General features: G+C 37.9%; 1 protein-coding gene across 1 annotated transcript in view; it reads right to left on the bottom strand.

The window, feature by feature from the left end:
• Positions 1-21,262, bottom strand: part of LOC310947143 (glypican-6-like) — a gene marked incomplete at its 5' end in the record, with an annotated part of 155,210 nt that extends 133,948 nt beyond the window's left edge. Inside the window, one exon of the mRNA XM_083913841.1 lies at positions 21,103-21,262. Within this exon, the coding sequence (XP_083769967.1) occupies positions 21,103-21,262 (160 nt within the window). The remainder of the gene's footprint in view (positions 1-21,102) is intronic.
• Between the last annotated feature and the right edge of the window lie 4,729 nt (positions 21,263-25,991).

The raw sequence follows: 25,991 nt of genomic DNA, 5'->3' as shown, positions 1-25,991 counted from the left end.
AGACAACTTTTGGGCTCCCCACATTTGTAAATGTGTTCTGTCTTTCAATCTTTTGACAAACAAGCAAAAGATGAAATGCGTTTATTGACTAGCAGAGGAACACAATCTGTATGTAAGCCTGGGGTGACAACACTGACAGAAGTGCAAAAAGAATTAAAGAGGATACAAGTGTCTCATCACATTCTTCTTATAGAGAAAAGCCTGCTTCCATTAATATATAAAACAACACAGCTGTAACTTAAACATTAGGTCTGGCACATCCACCCACAGTCATGATTCATTATGCTCCTAAGCTGATCACAAATTCATAGATCAGCAAATGCAAAAACAGACCGGCATACACAAATACATAATGTATTATTTACTCATAGGTTTATCTATGACTTATGAGCAAGTAGTTATGCAATCACTGTAAAAAAAAAAAAAAAAAAAGCATGTATAAAGGACCTCACTCATGTCTTAACACTCCTGTCCTGTCCTTGCAGCTGCCTCAAGCGCAGATGTCAGAAGGCACCACTGCACATTTTTTCCCCTTAGAACGTGCTGATCAGAGATTTAAATGTATGTAATTACAGAAGGCAAGATAATTAAGGACAAATGCTAATCTTCTTTGGGGATTTTACAGTGAAATGTTCTGGCATTAGCTCAAATGTTTCCTAATCAAAAGGAAGTGAGGCATAAGAAATATTGTGCTGCTTACAAATGCAATCACACATTAGTTGTTTTGTTCAGTTTCTTTGATGCGCAGATGTGTTTGGCTCCTCTGGATCACAATCTTCATGGGCTACGAATCATGATTGAAGCGTAGCATAATAATTAGTTGAAATTGCTGACTACAGTTTCAGAGAATGCTCATATAGGCCAGTTCAATGCTAATGAATGGCTGGAGAAAAACAGGGACGACAATGCCTGTTTTACACATGCAATCAACCACAAAGACACAGCTCCATTCCCAGAAGAAGAAAGTTCCAAAACCCAATCTGAATCTGGATGGGAATTAACAGTGCTGAAACTCGACTTCTAAAAATCATCGATGCAAATTATTTGGTTTATGCTGAGGACACATGCTATGAAAAGAAAACATGAAGGCCTTTTTCTTTAAATAAGGTTATTTGATTTGATGGCGCGGCCAGAGAAAACAACAGAAAGTGTCCAAAGTTTGGGATAATTTCAAGCTAAAACAAAACGAAAACCCGGTACAGTGTGTCTACTGTAAAACTGAACAAGCTTACTACAATAGCACTACGTCAGTGCTTCACAAGGTAACATTATTTATAGGGATACGTTGCCAACTTTCTTATTCGATTAATCAATAGAATAATTAGTAGAATACTAATAATAATTGAAAGCTGCAACCCCACAAGTATGTTTAACCTTAGTCATTTTGATCATCTAAACAACAAAGTCAAGATATATATAGGTCATTTGGAGGAAGTAGATGGACTTGTCTTGGGTCTGATCACGCAGAGAATAAAGAAGAGCTAGCATCATATGGTATGCTTTATTCCACAGTTGCCTTATTTTTTGCCTCAGTTCCCTTTGGTTTCATATGCCTTGATGTTATAGAAGCTTGTACTCGCACACAGGCAGATGGTTCAGTCATGTCAGCAGACATAAGGCGTAAAGGATGGCACACTTGTTATCCTTTCTTACTGAATGTGGTTCACCGAAATTGGCAGAAGACCTTACTGTTTGTTGGACAAACATGTGATGTTAAAGCTCATCAATTGCACCAGATGCCCTGGTGTGATAAATAAATTGATTCAGAATCAAGAAGTGCCTCAAATGCACTAAAGTAGAGGGCCGCACATGAGCTTTTCTCTGCCTTTACTTTTCCTTGTTTTTTTCATTCTGAATAAACAAGAAAATGAAGCAATTTCTCGCTACAAACAGAAAGAATGTTCTTCACACCATACTAACAATAACCTTTTATTTCATAAGAGGGATCAAACTATAACCTCCACATCAGCAGATCCTTTAACAATTCTGTTAAAGAGATGGTTTAGCCTTTTTGTGGTTTTATGAGAAACTTATCTGGTCAGTGTATCACCTACAGTAGATGAGGGTTAGCACAGTCGGTGAAGCCAGTTTGGAGAAACAGGCAGGAGTACCCATAGCGACGCTGCCGTAAAATGCACTTTAAAAACATCAAGAAAAGAGCCAGCTTAAAAAAATATAAAAAAACACCTGAAAATATTTAGTTTGATTGTACGCTCTATGTAGACTATTCCTTCCTTTTTTCACTTCAGTTTTTCAACAAATTCATACGCATAAGTGCAACTGTGTTGTACGCTCTATTACTCCATAGACCAGCTGTTTGAGTCTTGAGACTTTCTGCGGTTTAAGGTGTATACAAATACACAAAAATAAAAGTGTGATTGTATAAATAATAAACTCTAATTCTGATTTTGATTTTCGCTAACATTTTAAATGATATAGTACTTCAGTAATTTTAACAAGATAAATTCTTTATTTCAACATTTTTTTAAAAGTCATACGCTTTGGTAAGAATATGCTGAGTTGATTAAATTTTGCTTATTTTAACTGTTACCATGCAATCACACCAAAACCCTCAACAAGCTGGTTCCTCCTTTGCCAGGATTGGAAGAAACCATAACCATCTACAACCTAAACAGAAGCGCTTCATTAATGGAGCCAGGGGTCTCCATGCACCATGGCAGGAAATATGGTCCAGTCACTCCAGGCACTCCGTGTTTTTCTGTATTTGCATCAGATACGTTTTTCTTTACTGTAAGTACCTGTGTGTAATCACAATACATTCCTATAAAAAAAAACCTTAGTAGGTAAAAACTATCAATAAAATAATGAATAGATGGCTTCTTAAAATATCTTTGTGTGTGTTGTGATTTAAGTTTGCATATATTTGATTTTTGCAACCACATTTTTAAATATAACACCTTTTCAAAACCTTCGGCTAATATCAATAAAAAATATGATGGTCTGCTGGGTTAGTGCACTTGGTAAATTAACTCAACATTCATGTTTCTTATAATAAGTTTTAACTATCACTGAACGATATATATAGGAAGAGTATGATTATTTGCTTTTCATATGGTAACACAAGATCATCCTAGGAAGGATAGTGGGGCCATAAAGTCAAATAAAATGTTTTGCTTTACTGAATAAAAATGTTCTGCTGGAGGAATAACTCATGCATTATTAAATATTGCAAAGTAGCAGAAGGTTGACTGAATGGCATGCTGGCATGTTTACCAAACTTGGACCATGTTGCTGAAACATTTTTCTACTTCTATTATAGAGAGAAAGAAAGCAGAGGCAACAAATAACAAGAAGACAGACATTGAAAAAAACATGTTTTTTTCAAGCACCCAAAAAGGCTCAATTCAAAGCAAATACACTTTTAAATCTTAAAGTAAAGTTGACACAGTACAGTTGTACACATGGATATCCAACCCTTACTTGTGTTTGCTCAACAATCGTTCTGCTTCGCCATCTGATAAATGGCTGCCAGCGGTGGGTCTATGTATTGGGTTGTTGTGCTACAAGGTGTGGGACCTCAATAGTCAGAGAGCGAGTGAGTTGAACTCCGATTGGTCTCAGTCACTGCGCTGACTCATGATAAGGCTTCAAAGGGAAAGCTAAGGATAAGGCTTCAAAGCTGAATTTGAGGAGGTCCTAAGGCTTCCACTTCAACGTGCTAGATCGACTTTAGTGAAGATGCAATGCAATAATTAAAATAAAAAATAAAGGGTGAAAACCCATTTTACTCATACTGATGCAATAATCTTTGTCAGCTCAGCTGAAGCTTTCCTCTGGAAGTTAAGAACTGTCATATTGGGTCATTTCACACATTCATTTGAGAACTAAAGTTTCATTGTTGTTTCATTAACCAAATATCAATATGCATGCCACAGGGAATGAATGAAATAGCATTGGAGCCCATGGGCTAGATGTTTTTCTGTGCTGTTCTGTTATGAGCTGCTCCAACAACAAACTGAGACTTTGGAAATAGCCACAAGCTTATGCACCATGAAATCAATTTTACTTTCATAAATCTCCATTAAATACTAATTTTCACTGAGATCTGAGCGGCATGCCTACAAAGGACTGGTACAAGGGCCCGTACATATCTATGTTGGCACTATGTTTCCTGACCAAAATTCCACTTATAGAACTGTTATCAATTTTGATTAAATTATGTATTTCTGTTGTAATTATGCAACGGTGCAAGACATCATGTAGTTTAATGATTCAAATCATAAGCTAGTAAGTAATTCCTGTCTGGGATAAATGAGCTACTCCACATTGCACTTTTACATCCAGATTGCAGCGGTCAGACAGACCTTTTGTGACTGCAAAATCTCTGCTTTCGCTGTCAGCGTAAAAGGGCCAGTATGATATGTCATAAGTGCATGTTAGACTGTCAAATATCTTTGGAAATGCCCTCCTCCCACAAAATATACCAAAGTTAAAGTTCCATTCGAAAACTGTAGTCAATCACTGATTCAAAAGGGTCTGTCATCAAAATATATTAAGAGTGATATGACTATGCCATAATCTTCTACTTGGAAGATTTAAAATGCTAAAAAGAAGTTTATTTCATTTATTTCATCCCCCATACCTACAAACATATGTTGCATGGAAAGCTTCAGAATATTTCAGGTGGTTGTGGGAAAAGAGTGGGTTCAATGCCCATGGAAGATCTGATGCCAGACAGTGTGATTAACTCCCAAAAGGATTCATTAGTCTACCTGGCCAAAGGGCAAACTGCATATGGACCATGCCATCTGGTACATCCCCTGCCCACTCTTGCCAGCATTTATAAAGTGAGGATATTCTAGCCTGAGCATCGTGCTAAACAAGTCAACCTATCATGAAGTCAAGGGAGAAAAATGTATTATTCACCCATGCTGAAAATTCATAAAAAGGTGTAGTGATGCAGTAAATTAAATTAATTTCTGCAAAGTGTGGCACATCTATTGTACTCTGAGCTGGGGAGTTGCCCCGAAAACAGTTTACTATAAAGAGCCTCAAAGAGCTAAGTGTCGCATATACTGTAGGGTTTTCGCAAGTAACCCACATTTTGACACAGCCAAGATCAATAACAGGGAAGCACCATCTTGAATAAATCCCATTTATTGTCATTGATCTACCACCAGATTCCAGCTCCAGTGTCGTTCAGACCTGCCTCTGGAATATTATAGTCCGGCTGCCACAGAGTGACATTGCCTTCAAATTAGGGCAGAGGCTTGCAGAAGTGGGTCCATATTCTTGACATTTTATTCAATTCATATCAATTGACTTGAGCCAGGTCTTCTATGAAATCCATAATTTCAGTTATTTTTACTCAGTTTCCCTCTTTTTAGCATTAATTAATTTGTTTTGCTGTATGGATTAACATATCTAGAGGTTTACTGTTACACACACAACAGATTCACCAGTCAACAGTCAAACACAGAAAGACAATAAAGTGCCTTACTTTGTAGCTGCTGGACTTTGTGTTTTCAGTTTCAAAATGTTTTACTTATTTCAGTGCAACTGGTCTAACAAAGTATGGGTATACAATCATAGAGAAATTGCAACGGATAGGTGCAGAGGTATCATTGACTGAATGAATGTGATAATTCTGCAACAACTGTCAGACTTCCCTAATTGCAATTTTACAGCAGTTTGTATATGCAGTAATTTCCTACAATTTAGTTGTTTTTGTTGAATGTAATGTCTTTCATCACTTCTTATAATAACTGACTAAAGTAATATAATAATGTCTTATTTTCATCTTACTTTTTATTTTATTGGAGATTAAAGTTTATGAATAATTAGGGGTGCAGCCTTTTGAGTGACAGCTACCGCTGGCCCCACGTCGCCCTCGGAGGTATACGTCAACCAAATGGACATATCTCCCTCCCCCAAAAGTCATACCAATGCCCTTTTTTGGTTGGAGGAAATGAGGCAGAGTCAAAGTCTGACAAGATGCCACCTGCCGTAGGCAAGTACGATTGGATCAAGTTCAGAGAGCACAGACCTCGATGTAGATGCTACATCATTTTTTATCTATTGGTTTTATAAATTGCGTTATGTTTTGAAGAACAGCACTCTATGAGAAAAAAAGGTCATGGAAAAGTGGCAAAAAGGTCAGTCAGTTAACAGTGACAAAATCTACAGCAATAAAGTCCAGATTAAATAGAACTAGAACTATCTGACCAGGCGAGGAGGGGCAAAGTTAATAATTACTCTAAATGACAGTCTCAGTATTGGTCTTTTTACTTTCTCTCTTTACTGTCTTTGGACTAAATACTTCATTAAGTTCAGCTCACTGGACATTAAAAGCTGAAAGGCTGGCTGAGCCTCAGCTCCCTGTGAAAGGTTGACACCTTTATCTTTGAGATCTATTGACTCGGGTACAGCTTGGGTCACCAACACATTTGGACCATGACTGTCCTTTCTTTGTTTGGGCTGTAGTACATTTAAAGGGCCCTTTATTCAGCTGACATGCCTAGATTAGAGGGCAAAAAGGAGCAAAATCAAACAAAAAGAATTAAAGGTTGTTGAATGATGGAAGACTCTATGAATACTCTGTAATGTTATATGACGAGGGTAAAATACCTTTGAGCTAAATGAGGTAAAAAGAGAAGGTTCTCTTGTCAGCTGATATGTTCTGTTTAAAGGTTAAATTTTAAAATTATCTTCATAATGAAGGCATTCTAGGAGTATCAGGATATTTTCTTTGTCTCGAAATACATCTAAGTCTCATTTAAAATGCAGAGCTTAAGTAGGCTACCGACTATCAGATGATTCTCTGGGTACTTTTTACTTTTCTATGATGAACTACATCATATCACCTCTCGTAATCCATTCGACTGAAGTAGTTCAGAAATGAAAAATACTGGCCATTAGAAAGTGATTTATAACCTCACAAAAATGACTGCATATCTATAAAAGGGCTCATTTGCGGACGACTGAAGGTAATTAAAGTTAACTTTAAGATAGAGGTAGTAAATGATGACCTTATGCGACGTATTGTTTATTTTGCAAAACATGCAGAGGGGCAAAATATAAAGTTTTAGTACAAAAGCAAGCAGGAGCATTGCTTTGAATAGTTAAAAAAAACATGTCACCAGGATGGTATGAATAAACTTGAAAACCAGGCTCCCAGGTTTTATATCACCTTGGCCTCTGGGACATTATATTGGATATTTTTCGCTACTATCTTCCATTTTATGACAAATGACTACAAGAAGAAATAATACAAATAATCAGTGACTGTGGCCCTTGTATTATTTAAATCCTGATATGAGCAGGACAATTCAGGAACATTTGTTATATTCTGAAATAAACAACAATCAAAACTTGTGTGTAATATTCGACCAAAAATCCTAAACAGCCTTCTTAAGGCTATTACACCCAGGAACATGATTAATGATAATCAACTGTATGATAATATAACACATGAACAAATGAGTACTTAAGAGTTTTTATAAGCAGCTTTGCACATGCTTTCTTAGGTGTTATTACTTGTCAACAGAAATCTTTGAATTGGAAGTAAACTCAATTACTGTGTTAAATCACATCTGTCTGAATGTTGAAGTGGGAAAAAATGCATCAAGCTCGATTGATCTCACCGCTGCTCTGCCATCTGGATCTCTTCTCCATCACCCAAATCACCCGCTTTCAACTATTTCCACTGGGGCTTGGGACCCAAATTGAATATGTCCAAACAAGATGACACAGATAATTCCCACAATCGCCCCGACCATATGTTACCACACTTGGAGGCTTCTAAAAGATTTCTCACTTTGAAATAATGTCCAGAGTTCGAACATTGCATGACAGAAATGAATGGATAAATATACGTTTCGGAGGGTGACGCACGAAGCAGCGAGGTAAAGCTTAATGCCCCGAATCAAATCAAGCTCATAATTTATGGCGCACTTGCCAATCTGATGTCAACACTACCCTCATTTTAGTCTGATGAGTGGCCCATGTGCTTGAAACATGACAGCAGTATGGGTGTAAATTAACACACTTTGCATGTATGACAATCTGCAGACTTTTTACAATTATAAACTTTGGCTTCCATTAGCGCAAAGGTACAATATAGCAGGTAGATAATAAGAAAATTGATTGTCTCGAATCAAAGAGGTTTCTTTACTCTGCGCCTAAATATTGTAACAGATAGTGTTATACACCAAACAGGTGCTTTGTTTGGGCAAAAATATTTTTTTCCATTTTTTTTCTCCATTTTCTTTCAAACATCTTTTTGCTGAAACTTCCCAAAATTATAAATGTTGGAGGCATCCCATTTTGCACAATGACAGAATTGCACTAGCCAGGTTCTGTGCTTCAAAACTAGTTGGGATAAATGAGAGGCTATTATTGAGTTGGAAATACGAAAAGGCAATATCTCAAAGTGGTGGCAAATGGCCCTGAAATCCAGACCACGATTCAGAATGTGAAAAAGAAAAGCTTATGCTTCTAAATCACAGCAATACCTCCCTATTGACGTGCACACTGAGTAGAAAAAATAAATAACTGTAGGCTAGTGGCATGGGCATCAACATTGCAGTGAATACAGCAGAATTACCGACATGTGTGAGTCATATAGTTAAAGGCAAGTCCTGGTTAATTAATCAGTAAACCTGTACTTATGTCTAGTTTCAGATGTCATGTATTTAATGTGTGTTTTTTGATGAAATTTTACTGTTTCACAAAAGCCCTCTGCGGTGTTGCAAACTAACAACTGCTATAAACACTGATTATGAACGGTTTTCGGTCTGTCTATGTATATTGTATTTGTCTCTATCAAATCAGCCATAAATAAAAATAAACAAAAAATAGATTTAAAGAAATAAATTAGAATTACAACTTGGATGTTGACAGAAATGCTGTTTACAAGTCAGAAACGCAAAATTACACAAACCCCAATATTTAATGATTGCCAAATGTCAAAATCCCCCATCAAGTTTAGAGTCAAACCAAAGTTGACACTAGCAATGTTGCTAAGCAAAATAACATTTTCTGATCATTAAGGAAGGGTGTAAGCACTTGATTCTTTAAGGTATCGGCCGAAATAACCCAGTATTAGTATTATCAAAACTTCTCAGGTCAAACAGTACTTGCATTCAAACCTTTTTGTGCTCAGATCTTGATAAAAATGAATATATTATCAAATGAAGTATATAAAAAGATATTAAATTAAATCCTCTGTACTTGGTATTGGTATCACTTTAAGGGTACTACTGGTACTGGCATCCTAATTTTTAAAACAATACCAAGCCCTACTGATTGTGAACAAACACTGGCTTTTCAGAAACCACTGTGAATATAGAATGCCTTCTCCCTAATACACATAATTTAACAAAGAAGTCCCTTTGAGCCATATTTTAGGACAGGTCTAGATCCCATCCCAAGCAGTAATTGTCAAGTTCTGAATTAAATGTTGTCAGGCAACTTCAAATACTCTTAAATACTTTTAAATCAGTTCAGCACAAGACCTGCTGCACTCTCTCCCTGTGATTTACACGATGGAGCACTCACATTGAGCTTTTTATAAACCTTCCATCTGACACCTTAATTCTGACTAATTTTAATGACATTCCTTATGCATTAATGCTTTAGTGAGCATTACTGCAGTTCCTTAACTATACAGCTAGTATATGGAACCCATATGCGTGCGTCCATGCTGGATACTAAATGTCAAAAGTAAGCCGTCGTACAAGTTGAGCACTTAAGTTGAGCTTATGGCCACAAGCTCCAGTCATGCATGCAGTCTATCAAAGCAGACCTACAGTATACTGTATAGCGTCATACCAATGTCATGGGTAATTGCTGTGACCAATTTTCCAAACAGCATTTGCACCAGAGTTCGGGGTAAACTCTGTATGTGTAAATAAGAACAAAAAAGCATATGAATTTCCAAATCACACCCATGGGAGGAGATATAACACACAGTTTCATACGGTGTTTCTCAATTACAGAAACCCCTGGCTGATTAGAGCCTATTTTTACCCTCATTTTTAAAATGTTCATCATCATTTGCATCACAGTCATATCAAACTGTCAAATTCAGGGAATGAAATGTAAATTTAGTGAATACTGGACTAACTTGCCTGAAGCATATATCTTATTCGGGAATTGTTTTTATGACTATTTCGTTGTATTGAGAATCATGCCACTTCTTCCTGAAATATTGAATGTCTAAGTATCTGTCGTTATTCCAGGAAAAGTCAAACCAATTAAATACGATTCATCATTCTAATGCTAGAGGGCATTCATTAGATGAGAGTAAACACACACAGTTCTTAGTGCCTCACCCATTATTGTATCAGTGAAAGGACTGAATTATCAAATGAATAGAGGAATTTCATCTCCCGTCAACACACTTGTATGACCGCATGGTCAAAGGTAGGGCGATATACATAGACGTTTAAATGGAATTCCATTGCTAGGCAACAGCCTTGGTTCTTGTGAACTTCCTGCCAGTTGATGCCATTCACATACACTGCAACAGGAAATCAACTAGGACAGATTTAGAATGTTTATGTTTACATCTTTGAAAAGGACTATAGTTAATTTAATACTGTTGATCACGATACAGTATATCACAATATGGCATGTTTTCTAGTAATTCAATAAATAACTCAAGTATAAAATAAACCGTTTCAAGAGAAATTTTAGCAAACAAACTGTGTATCATGATATGATTTCATTACAATACGATTCCATTGATGATTGATTGAGATGGTGATTCTGGATATTGTTATTCCTTTTTATAAAATGTGGCAAATCATTGTAGATAATCATGCAGAGAGGAATGGTAAAAGAGGAAGTGGCCACAGAACTGAACTGATAAGAAGAACTGAGAACTTCAACATGTCATCGAAGTAAGCAACGCCTTAAAGAACACACAACTTTGTGCACATATTGTTATGTTGGGAGTGAAAGAGTCAAATGGCTGAAGACATTACAACACTGCTATGTAGCAGATGGGCTTTAAACAGCAAAAAATGAATTGCGGTTCGCCGCAAATCTTTGCAAGTAAACAATTAATTAAAAATCAATGCAGTGTTTTTGAGAATCGATACCGTATCACATAACATAATATTGTGGTGCTTAAGTGTATTCATATTTTCTGACACCCCTTACAGCAGGAAAAGTGCAGTAAACACTCGGCAAGGAGGGAACCAATGACCCGGGATCCACAATTTCCCTCATGCTAAACTGTGCACAGGTTATTGATGGTGATTAATCACTGACATTCCTAAAATGAATAGTTCAAAAGTATAGCTCAATCTTGTCTGGATGTTTGGTAAAAACTATTGTCACACTTCATCACACATGCTTAATGTTTGAGGCTAGGAAGAAAGAGGAAACATATGGTGAGGTCAAGCCTTGCACTCGTGCTCTGGATTCATCATGCTAACTGGTGCATGACTTAGTCCTAAACACAACAGCTGGTGGTCTGAAGAGCCCCAGGTAGAGCCCCAGGGTGCGAGATGACCAGCCCACTCATTTACCGGCAGCTTACACAGGGGACAGGAAACAGCGGGGAGACGAGGCTGGCTTCTTTTCAGATTCTAGAACCCTCCAGGAGCCAAAGAACAAGGATTTGCCAAAAAGCATCACTACAGCATATGTTTCATTTGACACACAACACAGAAATTCGAGACACTGGACACAGGCTCATTACCCGTCCATTTTAATAATCCAAAATTCTTCTTTTCTAACAGGGCCTGCATTTATAAAACTGGAACTATGAAGGCTGGAGATATTCTTTCTCAAGCCTCATCAACATTCTCAGGACGACTTCAAAAAAGTCCTGTCCTGACATCAAGGTTACATGCGCTTGTCACATTTGTCATGAGGGCAAGGCTCCCTGGAGATGCACTATGCAGCCCGTTCAAGTCAGTGGTGTGGGCCTAGTGAGCCACGATATCTTTTCCTGCAAGACTGCTTTATGCTCTCCTCTGCTACAAGGATAGGTGATTTAAATGAACTGTTGGCACACCCCCGCTGTTCTTCTTTAGTTCCAGATGAATTCTGATGTCGTTCTGAGGCACTTTGCAAGTCCTACAGCCAATATGCTTCATTACAAGCCAATTTGATCAAAAATACAATATGCTGGGCCATCAGCATTCCTTCAGTTATACAAAGCTCTTAAAAGGCACTGTATAAAAATAGCTCACAAATTGTTCAAGCAAACAGCATTTTCTAAAGAAGCATTTATTACTATTTTTTTTTCTCAATTGCAAAACCTTGTTAGCCTTCTTGTCTGTCATGTTGTGTTTCAATATACATTCTAGCACTTTTGCAACATCAATCATCCAAAAAATCCGTTAACATCAATATAGTTTGGCTCTCATAGACCACTGGGTAGAAGGAACACAGCACCTTAGCCAGAGTCAAAAGGTAATGAGGCAACACAGGGTGAAGGAACATAGGGCAGACCCCTGACACATGCGGGAATGTCCATATATCCCCCAAGGCATTTTACTGCAAAGACTATTATTTAATGTTATAATTAAGGCCCAGAAATATGACCCAAGGTTAAGACCAGCCCTCTACATTTTTCTATTAACATAAAAATAATAATGATCTCAAATTAGTCTCTCAACCTCAAAGCTGCAAACGAGATCACACTAAACTGGGTCATGAACTCATGTAATCAGTATAAATTTCCTAATTTATAACTAGAACAACATGCTTTCTTTGCATGTCTTTTTCTGTCTAACCACCACTGCTTTGAAAACACAACACAAATACGTGTACTTTTAAGTGTGTTGCAAGGTTTTGGTATTCTATTGTCTTGTTACTTGGGGAACCATTATCATCTATTCACATGAGAGATGCAGTCATGCAGTAGGAACTCTCTTTGTTACGCCCGCTGCTGTGATGAAATTATTGAACTTGAATGCCAGTTTACTGATTTCATAATTTCGCTAACCATTGTACTGTGTTGCAACATATTAGGGTGAAATGTTTTTCCGATTACTTTATTTGCAAATGTTATGGTGATCAAGCGCATATGACTTATATCTAATTTAGTAGAAATGAGAAAAGCAGATGTAGCACACAACTTTATACAGGCAGCTTACTCTGAGCACAAAGCCCTTATTTTCTTTATCACTGAATCTCCTGCACTGAACCGCCTCTCTAAAATAGTCTGGTTAGGCCATACACCACCTACCCAACTATCCTATTCATATTTCCCATTTAAACACAATAAATCATAAACAGCAGCTTCACATATGCATTCAAATCTAGAGCATCACTATATACAGTGTGTAATTATGGTTCTATGAATCCTGGGTGACCACCAGAGACCATTTTTAGTAACAAGATTTCAACCAAATCTGTAAGTCAAGAAAGTGAAACATAACTAACCATCTGCTCAGCCATAAGTTGATTTCACTTTCTAGATGGGGTGCTGCCCAATGTAACATTGCCTTAAATTTCGGGTTGTGGAGTACAAGGCAGTGTCAAAGATTTTCTATGGTCTAGAGGACAAAATTAATTGATTTTCTCTGGGGAAAAGGATAAGAACTGTTCTTGCAATGGAACTTTAGATTGGGACCATAATCAATTGAGAGTATAATTAATTTACAACACTTAACAACAAACCCCAAAGACCCCAATTAACAATGAGTTTATGCCACTAACAAGTATTGTCTGTGTAGCCAATGCCTGATTTGACTTATTCGTCAGTGCCTTAGAGTCCCATTGTTGTTCAAAAACCTTTAAAATGAGCCAGTCCTTTGCCCTGGATGACATTTCTATTAACATGGGTACTGTAGTTTAATTGAGTTCAATCCTTTGATGCAGTCCTGATTATGTAAATACACATTGGGGCAACATATCTGTAAATAGTCCCCATCAAATGCAATATTTACTTCTGTTTAAGTTAAGTTTGCTGCAGTGCCCAGCTGTTTTAGAGAAATTACTTGAATGTATACATTTTTGATGTGTTTCAATGATTTGCATCTGTAGGAATGAATGAGCCACAGACATGCTGAGGAATTCAGAAAGTGCTGACCTTGTTTTTCAACCCTTTTTTACTCCAATTGGTAAAATAGAATTAAAAGTGTTATAGTATCAAAATATTATTATTTTTGCTTCAACAACTCAGTGCCCAAAGCAAAACTGTATTTAGGCCTTAAAGCTAGCCATTGATGTACTGCTGTGGCTTTGTTTGTACTAAAAAGTGTCTGCATGTTGGAGCATCTGCTCTATTGATTTTGATACATCAAAAATGAGTCCACAAGAGTGAAACCACCGCAGAGGCCTTCCATGGGTAGAAACTGTCTGTTTCTTCAACAGAACAACAGTGTCATTGTCAAGTTCAACGTCAATTCCACCACTGTTGTCTGCATCTGTTGACAGCGCCTGATGTTTCCATGACAATTTTAGCATACCATGTTTATCTGTGTTTAATGCTTGTTTACTTCCAAATCTCGGAGGGGCGGCTTATTTAGCAAATCACCTCAGCCATGTTAACTTGTCTGTGTGGGAAAAACAAAAACAAAAAGTCCCTAGTGTGAAATGTATTTGCATCCTTGACACCTCTTTATGACATACCCATGTGGGATTTCGCAAAAGCACTGTGTGGCGCTCATCTCTCTGAGCCATATCATTGGTGTCAAGCTTGGGACTTCTATTCAGAGGCTACCCTCCAGAGGCAAAAAGTCTCTGCGGGCTAAAGAAAGACCAAAGCAATAAACACAGTCTTGGTTCTCCAACATACATGACAATTAATGGTAGGAAAACCACAACTACCCTCAACTAAGATCAGTTTAGCCTGTGTCATAAACAGTATTTTTTATTTGGCTTCAGATCAATCCTAAGGGTCTCCTCTACATAGATTTTATTAGGTAGGCCACCCTGTAACCATTAATACCCACCCACTATTCTCCCATGTTATCACCATCCATAACAACATTCCTGCAACACCCTCACGCACTGACAGAGAAATCCAAGGGGAGACGCTTTCCCAGTGGAGGAACATGTGACTCTTCCTTGTCACCTCCTGCCGGAGTTTTTTTTATCTCACTAATGTATTAACGAGAACCACATTTGAATGCTTCTTCTCTTTTTGTGAGTATAAAAGGCAGCATGTACTGTAGGGATACTTATTTGCAACACAAACATCGAGTCAGATCCCTAATCCCTCAAGTTCAGATGGATTACATTCAACCTGACTCCCTCTTTGTATCCCTCCCAGAGTTACCGTTCAAGTCATGATTTCAACACATGGTTAGTCAAAGATGCTCTTCGTGCCTATATGCTTTCTCTTACCGAGTTTGAGTCCTGCACCTTCTCTATGCTCTCACATCTAATCCCTCAATTTACCATAACGTCCATCCACAGACTTTTTGCTGTTATTTTGCAGTTCCTCCCAAGGCTTGAGAGGTTAGCGATCCCTAATCCCACCATCCATTACTGATTTTGGCCAGCAGTTGATTGAAAACTGGAAAAAGTGCTACAGCAGTATCCTATGCTAGCCATAGGCTTTTCACACTTCTCTGAATGCCCTATACATGGTGCTGAAGACGGCTGCAAGGGAGCTTGCAGACCATATGCATTTCAGGCATGAATGCCTGCAGAGAGATGACACATTTTTTCAGGTCAAGACAACTGTCAGATATTATCATTTGCCAAATCCGACAAAAGGTGGAAGACCACAGCTGGATGATTCACAGTGAAACCCATGGAATGTCCCATGCATACCGTCTCGCCCAATGAAAAAGAAAACACTTTAACACAATAGAGGTGCAAAGCGAAAAACAATATCGGAAAAGTGAGGCTAAACTTCCAGACACACATATATATATATACACAAACACACACACACACACACACACACACACACACACACACACACACACACACACACACACACACACACACACACACACACACACACACACACACACACACACACACACACAAACACACACACACACACACACACACATCTCCCTCACATCTCATTAACTGTTCTCTCTGAAGATGTATACAGGCTGGCAAGAGACTTATTTCCAATTTGGCAGAGCCAAGAGCTTCTTAATGGGCTTTGGAAAAAAATGCCCTACAGAATTTTTATATGGATATTTGCAAGGCAAGGGCTTTTAGAGTGGTATTCCCACACTTTCACTAAAGGTCTCATGTCATTCCATTATTTAGTGATTAGGCATCTGGCTGTGCAAACATCTAGAATTACCCTCAAATTTATTTTTGCATACCTGCCCTGCATGTAAATTGAATTCAAATGAGATCAGTACAACAGACAAACAGACATTCTTTTATATGCAGACATTTTCTGTGCTATATTTTGTCATTAAAACTTACTGACAGAAAAAATTAGACAGATGATATGTGTCTATACAGTATATTGCTGAATAGCTTAAATCCTGAAATGCTTATTCTTGAAATGGAATCTTAAGGGAACATGGTAATAGTGAACAGTACTTACAGCTTTAAATATGAACAAATTGTACAATCTTCTTGAATCAATTGCAAGTTCAACCAATTCAACTTGAGGGCTGAAAACATGTTTCTAATTTTTAACAAGATGGGCTTGAACCTTCTTTAAAAATACATATAAATACAAGAGATAGTAATATGATTTATTTTAAGAGCTACAGTGATGTCTGTGTCGAGAAAGCTCAAATGCCGACAACATTAACTGTGCCGTATACAGGGGGTTTACAAGGGTCCTAATCTGCATGTAAGTACAAACAGCAAAACAATTCTGATATGTGGGTTGTGTTTAAGGGAATTGGGGAACTGCATGCATCTCACAACCTGCTAAGTACAGATCTGAGTGATAAGCAGAGCGAGTGCCCCTTCAGGAATTTACAAGAGGAAGGATTATACTGGAATGTGTAACAGCTAATAACTTTTCTGTAAAAAGAGAAATAAAATAATATTCTTTGAGGTCGCTACCAATGAACCCTAAAGGTAATTGTTATTCTTGAGAAAGAAAATAGAAGAGTCGGGCACTGCATTAATAGGAACTGCAGCATATCAAGTGATATTGTTTCAAAGCTGAAGCTAAGAGCCGAGTCCACCCATGAGAATCCCAACTGCTCTCTAAGTAGATGTTGATATTAACAGCAAACCCTCGAAGCAAGAGCTCCTTGCCAGGGGCCTGACTGAAGCATTCAGGAACCGTTGTGTTTATGAACAAAGGGCTGACAATCAAGCAGCATTGTGTGCATGACACTATAACTAACGTCTGACACACGCACACAGGAGTGATCTTCACAGGCAAGCTGTATTGTATTGTTGGCTGACTGCTGTGTAAAACACTAGGCAGGCAATGGTACATTGACAACATGGACACAAAAGCAGAGGAATCATAAGCTCGACCTGGTTGAGTTTAATGAAGCTGTCCACCAGCCACTTAGAGACATTTTTCAATAGTGTTTCAGCTTCACCACTAGCCTGCCCACCTGCTCTTTGCAAATAATACTGGCACTCTTCCAAGAGACCTCTAACTGTGTGGAAACTAGTCTATACCCAGTAAGATTTTTCTCTGTGGCCTCTACCTCCCACCACTCACATACTGTCAACCAGCTGAGGCACTCAAGAGTCCTTAGGCAGAAAGAGAAGGCAGCTCTCTTTAATCAATGTAGTGGGTAGTATGGTTGACCTCTACCAGTCAGCCAACTCAGCCAATTACATTATGTCTGCATCATTGTTAAACAGTTATTTAAAGCGTAGAATAAAACTATGTATGATGACAATTTGCTTATCACAGCAACAAGTGGGAAAGAAGGGTTTTACTGCTGAGTGTGCATTACAGTTCATTATGGCGAAACCACATACGTAAATCTGACTCATCTCTGAGACAGCGGGAGAGAGAGTGTTCCTGCTTTCTTACGATGTAACATCACATAATTGTGAGGGGTTATTATTGGCCCAGCCACTCTGTTACTGGGGGAAAAAAAACATATTGGGTAGTTATACACTGAATGGAAAGCATAGGAAAAATAGCCTATCTTCCCAGAACAACTAATCAACAAGTACGGCAGAAGTCGTGAAGAAATGAACTCACCTCCTGGTGTAATCTTTGAAAGCATAAATTTGGGGTTTTAGTTCTGTTGGTTTACCAGGTTGGTTCTTCATGTTCACGATAAGTTTTATGATTCTGACTGGAGCCCATGAGACCCATTCAAACATTGCTGTAATATTTCAATAATGGATGACATAGTAGATGTGTAAATGTGCTTATTCAAAAAGATCTGACCCATATGGTCTGACCAAAATGCAAAGAAAGAAACTTCTATTCAGAATTCCACCAAACAACCACATATAAGTATTATTGTTTTTGTTTTTTTTACCTTTAGAACAATAGTTGAATTTATTTAATTTAGCTTTTAGATCTATGTTTAATTAAAGCTAAAATGTGTTTTAACAATAGGCCTATTGCATTTTCATACAAAAATAACATCTGTGTAAACACGTGTGTGTGTCACCTCTTAAATAACGTAGCTCAGCTTGTCAGTGGCTGTCAAAATAATTAGCTTATGCAAATTGGAGCTTACAACCTAAGGTAGCCACCTCTTCAGAAGTATTAAACCTGTGTGTTTAGTGTCTAGAGGCATAGCAGTAGCATGACATGGCAAATGATGGAGGGATGAGCGCTAACGCTGCACATGCAGCTTTCCACACGTTTGTATTAGCATAGCTAACTATGCATAATTGAGTGCTTTCTCCGTTCCCATCTCCAGAGGCCTTTATCTGACTTCTGTTGTATTTACTGTATGCAAAGGTTATTTGGAGAAAACAAAATCCAATTACATCCAGTGTACAGGCTGAATTATAAATAGGATTTATTACAGCTCCACCTTGATCTATAATGTGGCCAACAGACCTTAGTCTTTGACTTTAACCTGCTGAACTTCCAAGTATATGAGATGTTAAATGACATGGAAGAATAAAAAGTGAAAATGCTATAATCTAATGAAGTATGTCAAAGTATTACCATATAACTGATATAATTTTATTTGACATGATCTGCATTCTTGTTAAGCTATATGGAACCCGTCCAGTGCCAACAAAAACTCTGTCATCAAATACTTGAAAACAAGAGGATTTTCAAAAAGAGATTGAATAAATAATTCAAATCTAAAGCATATAATCAAAAAATGTGAAATGAACCATGTTTAAAACGTCTGACTAAATCGGCAGACTCTAAATCTGACGACCTAGAATCCACCGTAAAAAGCTGCGTTCAATCAGAAACCATCCCTTTACAAAGCTGAAGACAGAAAGAAAAAAAGGGGGCAACATCAGGAGCCACCATGTCTTTCTAGCTTAGTGTGCTCTGTCATAACAGACGTACATAATGAAATAAAAATAACAGAGCAGCAGAACTGCATTATACTTTTCAAGCTTATCATGTGAGTGTTAAGTCTAAGAAAATCGACTGCACATTAATTATTCTACCCACAGTCTGATCTTTTTTATTTGAGTAGTCTCCTGAAAATGTCTCCTTGAGTTCATTGAATGTTACTAACAGAGCAGAGTGCGGGCAAAAAGTTTTTCTTTTTTACTGCTTCTGCACAGCTCCTGTTGCAGATTATCCTGCTGAATGTACTAACCTCCGTATTTTCTGAACATATAAATTGTTCTATTTTTGTTTGCCTTAAAGCAACTCATTATTTGGTACATTTTGGAAAAGGTCTGACTAGTCAATGAGGGCAACTATTCTAAATTGGTAGAAGATGTATTCATAATGCAAGGATCCCTTATTCACAGACTTAAACAGACGTTAAATCTGTAAGAAAACTATCAAATTCCCGTCCAGCTAAAACCCTGTTAAAGGCAAATAAGGGAGCTCTATGATCATTACTGCCTGACATTGCCAATTACCAATACAGTATCTCTATTTTGTCTGTAAGAGGCAAAAGAGGGATTAACTTCAGGCCTCTCTGCTTCCTCTCTTTCCTCTCATGAAGCTGACTATGTTTACTGACTAATCTCCTTTCCTGCTTTGACCATAAATGTGATTACCACCACACAAGAGATAATAAAACCCCATATCTCTGCTGTACCAAAGCACATGAATTAAAAAGTAAGCTGTAGCCTTGAGGAATATCGAAAAGCAGAAGGGAAAAAAAGAAAGCCTCAGCAAATGGAGTATTTCGTGCTGAGTGCATACAGCCCCCTACTGGTAGAGACCATTCACATTTTAGCCAAGTACAACACACAACAAGCTTCATGATCTTCTGTTGAATGCAAGCAACAGGTATGTAGCTTCTTTCAAATCGGGTTTACTTGCATCGCAAAGTCAATCTATCAGTCTCCAATTATTCAGCTTTTCTATTTATGAAGGATCTAACAAACTGCATACAGATGTCTCACATGTGAGTATGAATTATTGTGTTAAATGGGTTATCTGTCAATGTATAACCTGTGGGTGAAGTCACCTCTTTAAGGAGATGAACACTTCTCTATAATGACCCTAAGACAAAAACAGGTGAAAGGTGGAGTGTGGGTTTTACCTGTTGGTATATGTTCATACACTATTACCAATTTCAATTAGGCCTCTGAAATGTAAAAGCTAAAACACCTGAAACACATACTTTAACTACACTGGGATATATGGATACTCAATGAGCAATGTGACAGGTGGATCCTTTAAACTGTAGTCTGGATTTATAACCCAGTGTTTGGTGTCTACTCAATGGAAGATAATGAATGAAATGCAGCCACTATTAAGTAATGTGGTCACGGAGAGGATCATACTGACCATTAAACAGCAAACAACAGATATTGTTCCACCCTACTGCAGTGGCATGCCTTTGATTTATCAAAAATACTTACAGTGCAATAAAACCGACAAGCATATCGACTGCATTTAGATTTAATTCAAAACGAGTCTATCATGAAACGTGGCATAAACAGGCTCATAGTTGTGACTGTATTTGGATGTTCTGATAAAGAGGAGATGACGGGATGTTGGCTGAGTTGAATGCTCAAAGGTTTGAGGGAGATCACATAGTTGGGGTTGCGTGTGGCGATCATCTAATTGTTTAATTTGAGAGGGGAAAAAAGACATGGCACGTGGTGAAGGAGGGTCAAAAGGCATTTAAAAAATATATGTTTTTCGCCCACCTGATATTTCCTGATGAGGCACATTGACGAGACTGAATCCTTTAGCGTTATAAGCTTGTCGAGTCTCGCTACAGCTCCGCGCTTTGCTTTCACCAGCAGATGACAGGTTCAGCACCGACAGAGTACATAAGGCGACTTGCAGTCTCCACATCGCATACATCAGTGAAATCCTTGATAATGTTTCACAGGGAAATAAGAGCTCCGTCAGAAAGAAGGGGGAGAAAAAGAACATCCGAAAAAGGGCCGATTGAAAGATTTCTCCAGTGAGCAGGATGTCAGATGTTCATTAAAACAAACAGTGAAAAAAAAAAAATCACTCCTCACTTTGGATACTGGTACGTCCACCTCATTGCAAAAAAAGCTTCGTCTCTTCCACCTCGAAAAAGAAAAAAAAAGATCCTGGCGAGTCCGACTGCTCCCTGCTTGAACAAATCCGTTTGGAGAAGACAGTTGCTACCTGGTGCTCTCACTGCAAACAACTTCTCCCGCACACACAGCAGCTCTGTGTTCGTGTCGGTGTGAGGAAAGAGAAATGCAGGAGACACACGCTGCACAGCGAGTAGAGCGCACAAGGGCAGGGCAAAACATGGAGTGGAGTGGCTGCGACTTCAGCTGATCGCATCCAGGGGCGCGCACTGTCCTTTGCCTCTATGCATCTTCGGTAATGCGCACCACAACACATAATGTGGAGACACATGTCGGTGGAGGTGCATGGACCTGGAGGTGGTGTAGGCGGAATAGACACACCGACCAGATAGTTTTATTTGCATTTTAACTCACAAATGTACATAACTCCATCTGACAGTTCAGTGTCTTTGAACGAGGACCTTAAATAGTATCATGATAAAATATATCAACACACACAGATAGTGTATACATGAGTTGTGTGAAATGTGTGTGTTGCCTAAATTTCACAGCCTATTAACTTACAAGATACAAGTTGATCTCAATTGGGGTCTTTTAGTATTGTCAACAATTTTATCTAATTTAACTTCACCAGCCACAAATCATGCATTAGCTGTCAGCACAGAAATTGCTTCTCGAACTCTAACATCAATGACATTAAAATGTTTCTTTTAACAAACAGAAAACTTTATTAGATGAAGAAGGTGTCTTGTTATAATGAATAAAATCTATCAGGAATAGTATCTCATTATAAGGTGAGCTTTTCTCTTGAGGGTATGCAAGTAGACTGCATCCCATAATATCTCATACAAACACTCCCTGGGTGTGTTTTTGTGGTGTTTTGGGCTACATCTGGCTTGTTAAAAGAGACTTTGAAAATGCAGTGTAAAAGTGCAATTAGCCATGATTAGCTAGACTTTATAAATGGATTAGGGCAGAGTTTGAGGAAATTATCCCATCTTATAACTACTTTAGGGATAATACAAAAAGAAATGTTGCTCTTGCCTAGCAACACAAGATTCTCATTTGTGTAGAAACTGCAGGATGCTGTGACAATGTGATTCCAAATGTTTGATTAGTCCTTCAGGATCCATAGAAAGATAGTAGACCAAGAGAGAGAGAGAAAGAGAGGGGTTGTCACATCCAACAAAGGTTTCCAGATAGATGTTGCAAATGTACATGCTCAGTGTCTTATACCCTGAGATCCCAGTATTTCACTATTACTTCAATATTTGTTGCTTCATAAATGCCTTTGTCTTCAGTCAGAGTAAGATCTATTAATTCTAGGTAATTAATTAATTGTACATGAGTTGTCAGCAGCAGGTGTATTATTCAGGTAATGTGAGTTCATCTCTGTACAGTTCCTTCACTCACGCTGTCGCAGAGAGAGCGGCCCCTCTCTGAGAAATTCAGGTGTCCAGGGCCTACACATAGTGTACCAGCAAGCTTTATTTTACATATGTCCTTGATGAAGAGTTGATTTTCATATGTAGTTATATGTGACAGAAATAAGGCTGTTTGTTGTGCAGTAAAATAATCATTTGACAGGTTTTATGCAGACTGTGTGTTGCTGGCCAGTTTTCAGGACATGGTGTTGTTTTTGGTTAACATTGCAGCTCTCTTCTCTCTCGTTGTGTGCTATAGGCTTCCTTTTACTACCACTATTGCCTTTAATCAAAAAGGAGTGCACTTGTGAGGTAGTTGCACCAAAAAATGCCTTTTGTTAAAGTCAGCGGCCATTTCAGCACCACAGTGAAATAGACAGCTCCTCTGCTCTCAGGCGCTGATGCTTGTTTTCACATTTCAGCACTTTGACCGCCAAAGTGCTGGCCATGGTTCTGATAGCTTTCTCTTTGACCTCTCTTCTTCCACAATATAATAGCCTTAGTAACTAATTTTACTGTAAAATACAATACATTGTTGGTAAAAATAGATATACATTCAATGATGTGTGTCAGAGGTGTAATGTGACTGAACCTTTACCTTAAATGACCTTTACCTTGAGTGAGTGAACAGCCTGGGTGTCTGGGATGTCTGATACTCTCAGTAGAGGGAAATAATGGGTCTCCTCCTACAGGTGATAATGTGTTGCGCTGAATCTGGCACTGCCACAAGCTCCATAAGAAAATATCATTGCCTATTAGGTTGCATAATTTCTACCAAAATGACTCATCTTAAGTGATGTCTGTAAATTTCTATTCTACCCATCCGTGTACCTACAATGTGTTAGCTAGACTTATTCCTGACGGAAAAATGCACATTCCTGTGGAGGATGACAACAGGTGTTATTTCAGAAGATTGTTCAGGGACAAAGCTCCCTCTGTGTTCCTGTGGTACTGAGTGAAATTTCTTGGTTGTTTTCAGTAGTAGAATGTTATTTAGAAGTATGTATTACAATACATGTTGTGATATATATGGTATAGTTGTGACATCTAAACTGTAAAAAAGTCCAGATGGCTCTTAAAGGCACAGTTTCTGAATACAGGCCGTGTGCATTTCTCTGTAGATTGAGCAGTTTGATACCTTTACAACATTCGTATAGCACTTCCACCTGCCTTATAATCAAAAACAAGACATGAAAAAAATGTTACGTGACAGTCAAATATCTACTTTATTTAATCTTGAATACACAATAATCAGAATAAATCATGGATAAATACAGAGTAAGCACAAAATTCAAGTCAAATAATTTGTAAAAACATACAATTTATATGAGATGTACCATGAGAAAAAAGTCTCTGAGGACCTAAATCAGACAGAGGATATTACTCCTCTGTGTCAGATCTGGATATTATCTTGGTGCTCGGTCATTTGTGTGATCTAAATGAAATTTAAAAATAAATTAATTTTGCTCTATACTTCTCTTTTTATTTAAAGCCTTTGAATGAGATTAAGAGGTAAATCAGTTTTTGCCTCCAGAGGATTGTGAAGCAACTGAAAATGAAATATTTGGCGATTATTTAGGCTCAGAAACGTATTTTTATTCTTTGGAACAACTGTGACTAAATTAATTTCCCTATTACCTCAGTTTACTGTCTACAGTATATTGTTTAACTTTGTTCCGCGTTAAATAGTTTTTCCTTAGGAATTGTGACTAAAATTGACTAATGAATTAATCAAATCCAACTAAATAAAAAACAGCATCAAGCAGAATGAATACAGATTTGCAGAATAAACAAAGAATGATGTCACTTAATAATAGTGCATGTCATGTCACAAAACAATGTGCATGTATACAACTGTTCACGATACAAAACGTGATGCCTGTGTCATGGGCCTACAATGACTACAATAATTATTTTTATATTTTCTTTGTTAGAATTATCAGCAACACAAATTAGTCCATATTGAATTTCTTTCACCACAACCAAGGTGTATTATTTCTGTTTTTGGTCTCTGTTCAACTATCTATTCTTTTTCATTTAGGAACATGATGCCAGTCAGGCATGAAAGTCCACGATCAAATGTGTTTTCCCCATTCACCATTGGTTGCATCTGCACAGCACTGTAACAGCCCTACTCAGCTAATAAGCCCTTGCTAATGAGGCCGAGAGATGACGGCCAGAAGGTGATCCTGGTAGTGGATCGATAGCTCACCCAGAGGAGTCAGCACAGGGTTCATCATGACTCATCCTCAGTGCACCACAGGGAAAACTAAGCTTTCACAATGAAGGCCTGCTGCTTCACAAAACAGTGTTAACTGTCACAAGTTTGATTTCACATTTCCATGGGATATGAATGTGCCTAAGTGTTATTTTAACTTTGAATCCATAGCAAGACGGACAGCTACCTAAGAACCTAAAGATAGATCGACCAATCGATAAATATCAATAGATAGACAATCTACACATGAGCCACCACGAAGACAAACAGCTGACTGACGCCATTACCTAATACTGTGGCTGGATGGATGAATGAACTAATGGATGGATGTATACGGACATCTCACTGATGGATCTAAACTGAAAAGAAGCATTTTAATAATGCTCCTGGCCAGAGATTGAGGGAAATAACACCCACAACCGTTGTTATTTTCCCTTATCAAAGATAATCTCTGACCAATTCCTACTAACAGTTTACTTAGACGACGTGTAAAAACAAAATAACAAAAAAAAAAACAGGATGTATTAGAATAATAATATACCAGTGTTTGTTGTAATGTGTGTTTTACTTTACAGTTTAAAAGCACTGCATAATTTAAACAAGGTGGCATACAATGTCCAAGCTTGTGTGTGGGGTACACTGTAAGCAGAGGAAGAATAAGGTCACTTTGTTCACATTAGCACAGCAAGCAAGCAGATGAATAATTAATGATGTACTTATAATTCATGGAAGTTTAAGACAAATATGTGCAACTCAGTTTTGTCAGATAGAAGACCTTGGCTTTGTGATGCATGGTCTGAAAAAAAAAAATACAAAAAATAAATCGGTGGTGTTTGAGAAAAAAAAATAGATAGCTACACAGCTACTTAAAAAAGGGTTAA

Source organism: Echiichthys vipera (genome assembly GCF_963691815.1).
Source record: "Echiichthys vipera genome assembly, chromosome: 1".
NCBI lineage: Eukaryota > Metazoa > Chordata > Actinopteri > Perciformes > Trachinidae > Echiichthys > Echiichthys vipera.
This window is presented reverse-complemented; position numbering and strand designations above follow the sequence as displayed.